Source organism: Ambystoma mexicanum, chromosome 5q, assembly GCF_040938575.1.
Source record: "Ambystoma mexicanum isolate Mex_15411 chromosome 5q, UKY_AmexF1_1, whole genome shotgun sequence".
Classification (NCBI taxonomy): Eukaryota; Metazoa; Chordata; class Amphibia; order Caudata; family Ambystomatidae; genus Ambystoma; species Ambystoma mexicanum.
In genome coordinates this window covers 594,911,307-594,924,428 of record NC_090933.1, presented here as the reverse complement: position 1 = coordinate 594,924,428, position 13,122 = coordinate 594,911,307, and the positions used below count along the sequence as shown (strand labels likewise).

The 13,122-nt window shown below is 43.1% G+C and overlaps 1 protein-coding gene across 1 annotated transcript in view; it reads left to right on the top strand.

Moving 5' to 3' along the window:
• Positions 1-7,187, top strand: part of LOC138497532 (kinesin-like protein KIF20A) — a 1,316,984-nt gene extending 1,309,797 nt beyond the window's left edge. The window contains exon 19 of the mRNA XM_069621067.1: positions 6,656-7,187. Coding sequence (XP_069477168.1) covers positions 6,656-6,907 — 252 coding nt within the window. The 3' untranslated portion in view covers positions 6,908-7,187. The remainder of the gene's footprint in view (positions 1-6,655) is intronic.
• Positions 7,188-13,122: the final 5,935 nt, after the last annotated feature.

Genomic DNA, 13,122 nt, shown 5'->3' with positions numbered 1-13,122 from the left:
AGTTCAGGGGAAAACTGGGTAAGACTGAGGCCGTATGCGCAGCCAGCTCCATATGCACCATTCATTGCTTCACCCCAAGGGTAATGGCCCTCGAAGACTGGATGCAGAGGGGCAGGACATCACTTTGGGCCTGAAAACCTATCCGAAGCCATGCTTGTGACTTGAGGATATTTCCAAGATGGGAAACCTGTGGAAATTAAGTCTAATTTAGCAGAAAAACATTACAGAAGCTAAGTAATTTCTTTTTTTTAGCTATTCTGATCCCGGAGCAAATCACAATTTGTCACTCAAACACATTAAAGCAACAGGCCTGGCCCCTTATGTTTTAAGGCTCCTAGACTTAGCATTGAGAGTCATACTGCGGGCTATGGTTGGAACCAGATGGCGGAGTAGTAGAAAGCTGTACACATACAGATGGCTTTGATTCTGCTGGTGAAGTGAATCAGTTGGACCCCTTTTCATCAGCGTGTGTGTTAGACGCTTCCCACTCCCCAGTTAAAACGGCCTTGCAAGTCGTTAAAGCAATAGGTTATCTAGCAAATATGTCAATGTTTGTAAGAAAGCTAAAGCAAGGGTTTTGGTTTTTAAGTGTCAATAGAGCTTCATTTTCTAAAGCCTTGGTTAATAAACATTCACCAGCTCATTTTCTGCCAGTGTAGCAAGGTCTGACTTTAGTATTAGTTCAATTGACGGCAACTCCTTTTGAGGCTGTGCACAATTCAGATGTTAAATATCTGTTCCTGAAGTTGGATTTGATTTAGACGGCTATTGGATGAATCAGAACTGAGAGTCAATTGTAGGCTTTGTGGTCTGACATGCCCCTACGTTGTTTTTAAAGATGATGTGATGGGTTATGTGCAACCTGCATTTCTGTTGAAAAGTGTGACTGGTTTTCATGCAAATCAGTTGATTCAGCTGCCAGCAGTCTTTCTTCTAACTAATACATGTAGCCAAAGTTAAGTAAAGTTTGTATTCATTTTTTGCCATCAACATTACTAGTCTTGACAAACACCAGATGTGTCCTTTGTGATATGATATGGCATTTATAACGCGCCTATACACAAGTGTTTAAAGGCGCGAAAATATGATATCCTGTATCTCGGAAAGATGCCTCCCATAGTTTTCTTTTTTCTACTATTGTTGATGCACCTAAAAATAAATGTTTTCTTTTTAGATGCATGGACATGCGAAAAGCAGTCCACACAAGTTTGTTCAAAACCAGACTAAAAGCCTACCTCCTCGCCTCAGAGTTACTCACTTAACCAACTTCATCTGCCTGCTAGCTAACATTTTCCCCTCGCCTATAAACTGCCTCTGTCCTTCACTTCCTCTGCCTCCACTCTAGCACCTCACCCGTAATGGTCAAATCTTGAGCACAGCTGGCCGTTCCGCCTACCTGCACTTAAACATGGCCAATGTTTGTTGTCCTTAATCTAGGTATGTCCACTTATTAAAGGTCCTGGTGACTTGCATTTTCTCCCCTCCACAACCTGGTCAGAATGTCCTTCAAACTCACCCCATTGTAAGAAGCTCACTGCGTCCCATCAAATCTGATTTCTTATCTATTGTACATTCATTTGTGAGAGAGCATTTTTCCTCCTGTATATGAATGTATAAATAAATACTTTTGGTATTTATAGTTTATTCCATTTTACATGTATTGGTATGAATTAAGTAAATACCTGGGCTTTACTTAGCCAGTAATGTAAAATATGTTTGCACATTTGTTCTTGCAGAAAAATAACATTAGTAATGGAGAGAGTAAAAATGTTTCTCTTCTCTGCAGTGTACAGAAGTATTTTTACTATGTGTCTTACTAATGTTGCTTGTCGGCAAACAATATTTGAAAATGTCAAGATAAGTGTGGTGATATTAAGGGTGAACTAGGGTGATGGGGGTTGAGTGAGCTAAGGGGGAAGGGGTGAGCTAAGGTGGGAAGCAGCAGGCAGGGATTGTCATGGTAGGGGTTTGGATGAGCTAGGATTGGTGAGGTGTGTGTAGGCAGAGCTAAGCTAGGCAGAGTGCGTTGGTGGCAATTAGCAAATGTAAGGTTAGATGCGTGGGTGAAGGGTTGTTATCGAAGGGTGGGTGGACAGAGATCATGTAGGGAACGTGGGGATGAGCTAAAATGAGTTGGCTGTTGGGGGTATGCAGGTGTGGGGTGGGTATAGGAGGATGGCTGACCTGGAGTGAAACAGGGCGGGTGTGGGTAGAGTGGGGAGACGTGCTAATGGCTGGTCTTACCAATGGCTTTGTGAGCCTGCCTTTGATGAAAATTGACTACCCCTCTGAGGGAAGCCACTTTGTCCGCAGATAATGCCTAACCCAGTCACCACCAAAGAGCAACCATTCCTCTGTGGGGAAAACCCAACAGGGAAAAAATCTGAAACACGAGTTGATGTAAGATGTCTTAGAATGATGGTGGTATTAATTGGCACAGGATCTCAGGAAGGCGAACAGATGCACTGGAGACAGGAGCAAGGCACACAAGAAGGCAGTAGCAAGTACAGAGTAGAAACCAGAACAAGATATAAGTAGCAGAAACAGGAGGTGGCCAGGCCACAATTTCGGAACAGAAAGGCAGACTATAAAGAATGGGGAAAATGGACAAACGGACTGCAGGGCAGAAGAACAGAGTAGGCAGGGCTGGAATGAGGAGAATAAGGGAACATCAAGATCAATGTCAAGCAAAGAACTTGCTCTCAGTCAGGAGCAATGATCCGGCATTTCTTCATCCTTAAGATTGGTGAATCTTTTGCAGTGAAACTGTACTGCCGCCTAGAACGAAAAGCCTTCATGGGGTAAGGGCGAACCAACCAGGGTGCCATCTGGAAGGGACAAGTTCTGAAGCCGCTGTCGATGTAAACCCCCCCCCCGCTCCCACCCCCCCGCCCGAGGGACCACTGCTGCTAAAATTGCCATTGACTTTGAGTCCTAATTCGAGGTGTGGATGAGTGTTGATAGTGGGGCAGTGTGGGGGGATATAGAGTTGTGATGCAAGGTCTGAGTAGTGTAGATGAGTGGGGTTAGAGCGGGGGCAAGGTAGGGAAGGTGAAGTGGTGTGCGTGGGGGAAGGGTGTGGAGTGGGGAAATGTTGGAACGTGGTAGTAGAGTGGGAGTTTTAGATGTGTGGTGTGGGGCTGTGGTGGTGTGGAATGATTTGGTGGTCTGGTGTGTGAAGTGCCCCGTAAATTGTGGAGTGGCAGAAAGGATGTGTGGTGGAGTGGTGATGTGAAAAGGCAGTGGGGAGTGTGGAGTGGGGGTGTTGGAGTGGTAGGCGTGAGGAATTATGGGGTGGTGGAATAGTAAAACCCAATACACCTTTGAAAGAAGTCGAAAATAACTTGATTCCAATGATGAAATGCACAAAAAATGCCACCCAGTGCTACAAACTGGTAAAAAAAACAACCACATAAGTAATGGGTAAGCAACCTTAATTAAAAACAAAATGCAGACATTTTTGCAACTTACAAACGATCATAAAAAGAATTCAGTACTTTCAGACAACCACAATACAGGTTCATATGGCTAAACTAAGTTTCTGAGTGAAACCTCCTAACTGATAAACCGCTTTGCTCACGCATTGGGAGGATCCCTATTCATGTGATGGCTAAAATGTATGAGCATATTGGTCGTTGTGTTCCTGTATTTCCTCAGTTTTGATTGCCAAGAAATATCTTGTGAGGACTTCTGTACATTTTCAGTGGCACTGCACCCCTTCCTCCATGTTAATAATCTCCAATTATGAGAGCAACTCTTCCATTCTACTGTTGGCCAACAGGTGTCGTCACAACAAATCTCATAAACTCACCTGGGGGAAATTACATTTCTCTAAATGTGATAAACGAAGCGCCATTGGCAGTGTGGCCTCATTGGTGGGTTTATTCATAGAATGAAGGTGTTTTATTTACTCACTGATTGAGCTGTATATATTCTGAGTATCTGAGTATTGTAGCTGTCCCCCAGAAGTACATTTCTGCCACTTCTGCTACACACACTGCGCAGTGAGCCTCTCCTTCTGCAAATCACTCTACATTTTCACTTTAAAAAGAGAAAACAAGTGAGATCGGTCTTAACCTTCTACAAAAGGCATGGTTGTGCTGCAGCATTTAGTCCTATGTAATACCCAAGAGTAGATATTCGCATCAATGACCAGAGGGGTTGTAAAATAAAAGAATAAGCGCATTGGTCCGCTGTGTCGAGGGATTATAATGCCTAATTTCGCCAGATCCCTTTGGTGAAATCCCTCCAATGTCGAAGAGAGATCGAACTGGGTAATTATACGAGTGAGTGGTAATGACAGTCTACGTCTGTGGCTACTACCCCTAGAATAGGTGCCCTCCCCAAATCTGCACATTGGGCTTTTAGTACCTACTCTATACAACGTATAAAAAATAGCATTTAATTTATAATGGCACCCCTACTTTATATCTTGTTAAATGGCTGAGCTAGAAAATGAGAATCTCCATCATGCTCATTCTTTTCGCAGAATGCATGCGACTGTGTGTTTTTCAGGTTCACCTTCAAGGCATGAATTAACACCTTGCAGGTAATTCAACCATGTCGACCTGGGAAGAAATGCAAATGCCGTGTCCCTTTGATTGGTGCTGTGTGGTGGAGGGAGGGGTAGAAGAGCAGCCTCTTCACATGCTGCTGCTTGGTTGAATTGGAGGGTAGCCTGACAGGTGAATAGAGAAATGCAATGAAGAGATTGCTGGAGTTATTCTACTAGAGCTAGTCGAAGGTACCTCTCATAACATCAAAACGTACATGCACATTCATGCCCTATTTCTTTCTGGAGTGGTTTGTTGAGCAGTAATTAGTACTCCTCATTTTCCCATTAAAGATGCAGAACTAGAAAAACCTTCAGCAATAATAATATATATTGACAAATAATTGACTTGCTGAGAAAGCAAGCTGCAGTGACCAATCCGTTAACCCTTAGTAATGATATTGTTTACGAAGATCACTTTATTTTGCACAAAGAATAATCCAGATGGGCATAAGAAAATGTATATCATTGATAGATCATTGGTGGGGCAGATCAAACCCACAGCTTCTGGGAATGCTTGCATCCCAGGTGAATGTTTTAACCTCTCACCCAACAAAATGGGAGCAGCAGAAATGGGTCTGAGAGCATATAAATGTACTTTTACCTGAAGATACTGGTACCAATTGTGGAGAAGACATACATGTGCAGGCATGGAGACCGCTAGTTGCTAAATAATGGCAGCTTGTACAGCTGTATCTATTGGAGATTTTAGGGACATAATAGCCTCTTTGTGTGGCTAAAATGGCTGAGATGGTGAGAAAATATGTCTTAAGCCGAAATGTTGCTCTCAAGAAAAAACTGCCTTCTGCTATTCCATCGCCAAATCAGATGACCGTATGAGGAGGCACACTTTTCTTTTCTATACAGTCCTGCATCTGGGGGACTAGAAGTTTCCAAGAAGTCTATTTCTAGATATAGTTTCACTGGGATTTGTTACGAGGCAGAACACACTGCTTCACCTGAGGGGATTACTACTGGTTAAAAAGATCAGCTGAAGTAGCTTTTTTGAAGAGAAGCGTTCAAATTCGGGATATTTGTTGAGCTGCAACCTAGTGGTCTCACCAAATATTTGCACAACTGTTTGAACTCTGATATTCTAGCAAAAGGTTTGTTTGGATAATGTGTGGTTAAGCATATCTTTTGTATTGGATTATTTAGGATATGTGCTTCCGATGGCCATCCTTCCAGATTGGTTTGGATATTGTAGGATCATTTTTTCAAGATGGGTAAACTACAGCAGGAAATAGTATGCAATGGGAGGAAACCTTTCTTTGGTAACATGATTCCTGATGGCTACATTGTTTGCAGATTATTTAACAATCACCCACTGCCCCTCCTATTTGGAGTCCCTAGTCTAGCTCTGGTTGAACATATACTGTGAATTGTTGGGCTTAAGTGTGTGGCACCATTTCTATTCTAGCGTGTCATAATTTGTGAATAGTGTCACAACACCTGTTTCACCCCTAGAAACCTAGATGGTGCTGTGAGAGCATGAAAAGGTCTGATTGGCTGCTTGAACATTGCAAACAAAAAGCTAAAGTATCCTCAAAGGAAATAAATTATCCATCAAAGTCACCCTAAACAAAAGTACCCTTTTCTTTATTCACTGCAAATTTTGTTGATATTAATAATAGCATATTAGCAATGAAATTAAAAAAATAAAATGTGCATTGGTGTGGATGGTTTCAATCTGAACGTTTTCTTGGCCAGAATGAATTTGTGATTGCAAAAGGAATAATGGAATCATTTTGTATTGGAAGAATGCAATGTAAGCATTACAAGTACAAACAAAGCATACAAAACCCAAAGAAATAGATGTCATCATGACGTCAGGGGACACCTGCAGCATCAGGATTGGAATGGGTGTCTTTGGCCTCTCATAGCTGCTTTAGGATTTTGGAGTCCGTCTAGCACAGAGGGAAAATATCTTAAAAGTTCAGAATTTGCAAAGAGATACTGGTTTCTGAGAACCATGTTTGATGTGTATTTTCATTAAGACAATTTTAAGTATTAATTTAGTAAATTATATCCTATTGATTGTGTGGTCGTATTTAAACTATGAAAAATCAACGTAGTAATATTTCATGAAAATTTACGTTTCAGGAACAGGAAATGGAAGGCCTTAAAAACTGTAGGAAACGTGTTCTCGAACTTGAAACAACTGTGCTAGACCTTCAAGAGGAGCAACAGGCCAACATCTTGCCGAAGCAAAAAAAAGGATTATTTTCTAATTTGAAAGCCACAGTAACTGGCTCTCCAAAATCTGGCAGTGGCAAGACAAAGGAAAAGTCTTTTGATGAAACACTCCCCAGTTCCAAGAAACGGACACTGTCGTCCCGCAAATTGAAGGAATAAATATTGCATTGACGTGCAGGAGCTTTAATGCTTTTGTATTTTGATCAAAAGACACCATTAAATGGTGAAATACTCTAAATGTGTTATTTTACAATTGCCATTTTTCTAATGAAGCTATTGGATGAGCACTTGCATTTTACAAATCTAAAAATTAATATTAAGCTGTATGGTTATATATAGAATCTTAGATTTCTGCAAATGGTTTATATTTTTGTATCTGGATGGAAGGTGTTTTTGGGTGAAAATAAAATGGAGCTTTAAACACGCTGGCTTCTCCTGCAAATTGCCCCTTATCAATTTGGAAACATATTTAATAAGACATGAAGTAGTTTCTGTGATATTATAGCTTTTCCATGTTTTCATTGTTTTTAGACTTAATATGAATTTGCTTACAGTGGCATAGTTTCATCACTTTAGCTAGAACAGGGATCCACAACCTGTGGCTATCCAGATGTTTTGAGGTACAACTCCCATGATACCTCCCCTTTGAATATGCAGGCCAGGTCTGATGGGAATTAAAAGTCCCAAACAGCTAAAGAGCCACATGAGCAGACCTTTGAACTAGAGGCACCAGGACTTGATATGTCGTGAAAGAGCAGCGACCTGTGACCTCAGAGGATTTATGTATGGAACTTATAAAGTGGGAATTTAGCAACACAGTGCTGTACATAGGGGATGCACCCAGAGACTGGGATTGATATGTGAAGCAAGAGCAGGGTGCATTCCTGGTGGGGAGAAACTGTGTTGAGGTTGTGTGATCAACAAAATGTTCTTTGAAGAGTAGGGTCCCGTTCCTGGGGTATGATGGAGAGGGACTAGTCTTGGTGCATAAAAGGCAGGAGAAAATCTGTCTGTGTTAGTGATTCAAGCTTGAAACCCTTCTGAGCATGTAATGCACAATGGGCTCACTGCTAATTTCCTTATCACTCAGCCCTCGCTAAGTCTCCTAAAGCGAAGCGTACATGATCATGATGGCATAGCCCAACATTGATTTCCCCCTTCTGCATGTGAACCAAGGCTTGTTGTTTAACGGCAGAAGACAGTTTCCCCTATCCTGCAGCACAGACAGTTCTTCCTGCATCTTGTGTATGGCCACATTGCCAAGCGCATGCCTTGCTCTCTGGCATTAGGTTGAGTTAGGCCATCAGGCTCCCAATTGGACAGGAAGCGGCAAACACCCAGGACATGTTTCGGGTGCACATTTTCAAACAATGGAACATCTAATTTGCTTAATTCTAGTATTGTGTGGCACTGATGAAGTGCACTCGCCAATAAAAGTGTTTATAAGTTAAAGGTTAGAGGGCACAGGATTGAGCCTTGCAGGTTACTAGGTGGCACTGGGATCTCTGGCGAACTGGAGGAAGGGGTCACCCAAAGAGGTGGCATTTTGGCTACAATCTTTTATTAAATAATAAGAAAAGAAAACCTAACTCTCCCTATTCTAAAAGAGGGTTACCTAACTAAGGAAACACAGGTGCTTGTCGTCAGGATGATTGTCCAACACAAAATAACCGTTCTCTGTCCCACATTCTCCTCCACTCTAGCCCCATCACTAAATCATAACAAACTAAAGTTCTCCTGAAGGATGGGTCCCTTCTCCTGATATCGGCAGGCTTCAGTAGTATTGATGGTCCCAGACAACCAAGTCCTTTCCTCAATTGAGTTAGTCTTGTGATTGAATCAGGAGAATGAGACTCCTTCCCCAGATATCACAACTTTGACCAATATTGAAGATTCCAACTAATAATGGGTTCTATCCAGGCTTAACCCGTTGGTCCAATGAAATAAAGTCAATTTACCAACCAGGAGAATGGCTCCCTTCTCCTGGTATCATAAATACTTTACAAAGTTCTTGTGACCATTGCCTAAGAGTTCCTGAAACTCCTTCCATGCTCTTCTCCAAGTACTTTGATTGAAAACCTTAGTCACTAGAGCCAGGAAGATTGCTCCCAAGGCTTTCCACATTTTTAATAATTTTCGCTTGATCAGTCTTGCTTTTCTGGCTGGCAACCACTGAAATGAGGGAGATCACTCCTGATGCACTCTTACTTTTAAATACTGTGACAAGGGAGATGACTCTGGATGCACTCTTCACGGTCAGTAAATTTAGGGTGGCTACTGTGACAAGGGAGATTACTCCTGGTGGCCTCCTTAATCCTGCCCAAGCCCCTACTGGGTCTACCGTGGCTCCCATTACCACCTTCTTGGTGAAACCACATCTCCGGTTCTTCCTGGGGTCTTGGATTCGGGTGCTCTACTTGGCCTTTCCTCCTTCTGTTCTCCGCTCCCCATTGCTGCACACTAGTCCTGCGGGGTACTTGGTCTCTCAGTTCCCGCGCAGTTGTTGTACTGCACGGTCCACCTCAGTGTGAAAGGGGCCCCTAGGGGACCCTGACGTCTATGGAAACAAGGCGGGTCACCACACACGATAGAGACGCCAGACACAAGGTTGTATTCCCAAAGCTAGGGTTTTATTGCAAAGCAAAAGTCTCAGTTGGCCAACTCAGTCTCACGCCCCGCAACGTGTATCTCTAGACCTCGAGGGACGCAAGAGAGTGAATTACGTACATCAGTTACAGATATACAAAATGCATATCAAACAATCAGCTATGACATGTTTAACACCTCCCCTTTATTGGGTTTCTTTGAACTTGGTGTGATGATGGACATCTCCGACTACTATGACACCTTCAAACATCTATTCTAGTAACAATTTGTAATTTGTGAGTGCAAAGGCATCTTTTGGTTATTGAATAAAACACGGCGCTTCTGTTCTTGGAAGCGAACTACATACGGGGGGAGTTGCATTCCGGACCGTGCTATCTATCAGGTGCTATTTGCGTCCTGGGAGCCGCCATGCTCTAGCGGGCTCAGCAAAGGGGGGCCGTTAGAACAGCATAATTCAAGCCTTTTAGCAGTATTATTCTAACATATTCTACCATATAACGAGACTGGCTGGCAGCTGTGAAATTAATAAATGCCCTGCAGCTCTGCTTCAAGGCTACATTCAGGAGGGAGCCGGGCATTCTTCCTGGCGCTGCCTACGTTTGGGTTTCAGCGAACTCTTGTTATCCTTGCGGCCCTGCGGCCTTGTCCTTTTCACATACAGACAACAATGTTCCACAGTCGAGCAGTGTAAGCGGAAAATATACTGCGAAGCAATAGGAACAGAAAGCAATGAGCAGTGGTTATAAAACAAAATGGCGATTCTTGTTACATCAAAATGGCCGTTCATTGGCAAACTCGAAAACCTATATTCTGTCGTATCGTGCATGAGACGGTTGGTCCATGGCCACCAGAATGCGTTTGTAGTCTCAAAGTAGAGGTATCCGCATTTCTAGACTGACAAACCCTCCTTTGGCCGTATGCCAAACGTCTCGCCTATTCATTGAAACCTTCTCTAGTGATGATGAATCTGAAGTACTTATGTCTGAGTCTTGCATGCTATTGTGGACATCGTCTTCATCAATATCTATTGCCATAAACTCTTTCACTGCTCTCATCTCATTTGGGTCTGGGCTAGTTCGATCATGAGGTTGTTTTTTCTTTGTTGTCATATGCATGCATCCTTCCGTACATCCCTCAGTTAGCTCTGCGCAAACTATGGGTAAACAATGTATACAACAACAGCACGTTAGGAATATTCTGAACACCACTACTAATATTGAGATCAACTTCCATCCCCAAGATCGTAGTATTCCCCAAAACCAAGATCCTATTCCCCAGCTCCCTTCCTCCGTGGGGAGTTCAGAGCTTAGAACGTGCATTTTCTTTATTGCTTCAAAGATCGTGGAGGAATAGTCATCGACATAAACGCAACATGCAGATCTCACTATTTTGCAAATTCCCCCACGATCAACCAGGATTACATCGAGAGCCATTCTATTTTGCAGCGTCATTAACCTTATTCCTCTTTCTTCCAACGTCATGTTAAATAATATATCTGTTGTTGTGTTTATTGTATTCTTTAGGATTCTGGACAGTTGCCTTATATTATAGGAGTTCACTATCTGTCCTAAGAATGGAATGAATGATTTTGCTACATCAGTTGCTATTAAAACACCTTCGTCAGTCCTCTTGACTCTAGTTCTGGATAATCTGGCCATGGCTGCTGTTTCTTAGAGGAATACTCCTGGGAACAGTAGCCCTAGGTAACATGGGCCTCCCCAGTTTCCGGGCAACCAAGGGTATGCTTTCTCTCCACATATAAAATAAACTGGATCACCTACGTATACTGGTTCTATTTCCCATTTTAGTACCACTGTATTCATACAACCAGTATATGTTCCGACTGAAAAAGAGCCTTTCTTTTTTAGACAAAAAGGGACAGTTCTTGGGCTATAATTCACCGTGTAAAATGGGGGAATTGCATCTTTGTCCTCTTCTGTTCTTACACGAAACGTCATTACCGATGTTTTTTCTGGCGGGGACAATCTATCTCGTCTGTTTTGTTGTGTTAGCTTCAGTGTACTTTTCCTCGTGGGCTCTGGGGCTATTACTTGTGTTTTATGGAAAATGGAACAACCCACAGGCTTCATTATTATCTCCTCAAACTCATTCATGTTGGTTCTGTCTAATTGACCCGTATTACTCTCATTCCACTTCCCATAGAACATTGCACCTAAAGATGCACTACATGCAGAACTTAATGGTAATGGCTGCACATACCACCCTATTCCTTTTCCGGCATGCTGTGGTAAATGGGCACATACCCAGCAGTTTGTTTTCTTCAGGATTGCATGTGTCATGTTCATTATTAGTAGTAAGGTGTTATTTCCAAAACCTTCCCTGTGTTTTTCTTCCATTGGGGGTAGGGTATAAGTGAGCACCTGAACCGGGCTTTCAGTAGTGGATATATTAATTGTTGGTAAAAACATTTCTAATGGGTGTATTGTTTCTACTCACCATAATATTAGGGCTGTCTATATTGGTGCTACCACGCTCATAAAGCACATTATCGTTAGTGCCAGCATACAATTTGTTTTACCATGTGTTTTTCTTAAACTTGCTCTTTATAACTGACTCATTCTCAGCGGTTGTAGTGCAGGAGGCTGGAACCGGTCCCGACATGTTTCTCGTCCTTCTTTCTTATCACAGTTCATTGTGGATATCTCTTCGTCGCGCTTGCTCTGATGTCTATGTTCAATGGAATTCTCACAATTCAGTTTTGCCTGTCCTTTTTAGCCTGGATTCGATTATTCGTTTTTAGGCGAGATCACTTGTCCCTTCTTATACTGCTCAGAGGACCTTTGATCAGTTATCGCCTCAGTATCATGTGCGCCCAGCTTGTCTGCTCTGGTTCCGGACACATGTACTGTTAATCAATTATCTCACTTGCCATAGTACCATGTGCGCCCAGCTTGTCCGTTCTGGTTCAGGACACATGTACTTTTTATGATCGTACCGAGGAGCTGCGAGTCTTGAATTGTCCGACTTGCACAATTCTCACGCTTCTCTCCTCTACACCCCTGGTACCTTCTCCGTCCATGAGCTGAACCAGAGGTTGACATAAACACCAAAAAGAAGAATGCGGATCACTTTGTCTTCCGAGGCCGCAGGTTGTATCGCCTTGCTCCTGGTATCGTATCATCCGTGAACAGTGCCGGTGCACTTTCAGATTCAGGCTTGAAGTCAGCCTGTGGCGCTACTGCAGGTGCTGGTGTGCGCCGCGCCAATGATGCAAATCCGTTTTTGGCGTGCTGGCAAGTGCTGGTGGGCGCCAAAGGGGTACACGATTTGGTTTTGCTGGTATCTGCAAGGCAGATTTCACGTCGGTCAGCAGTGATGTCGATTCTGCTGGGCAACGTTAGGGCACTTTTTGCCCTTCCCCCTTTTTGGCAATCGTCTCAGGCTTTGTTTCGAGTTTCACTTCTCGTTTTGGCAGATTAGGTGGCTTCTCACTGGCAACAGTTTCTTTTGTTTCTGGGACCGCTGTCTCTTTCCGGTCAGCAGTGTCAGGCAAGACTTTAAGTGGAGTTGGAATCTTTTTGGAATGGGTGGCATGGATCAATGACTTCCTTCCATCCACCCGTATTGCCGTCTGCGTCGCTAAAAGTACTTGATAGGGCCCGCGCCACCTAGGTGCTAATGATGACTTTCTTTCAAAGTTTTTTTAGCAGCACCCAGTCTCCTGGCTCCAGCGCGTGCCCCGGACCGGTAATGCCTCCTGCACCTGCTGATGAATCAAATGCAATTTCTGCATTAAAAGGCCACAA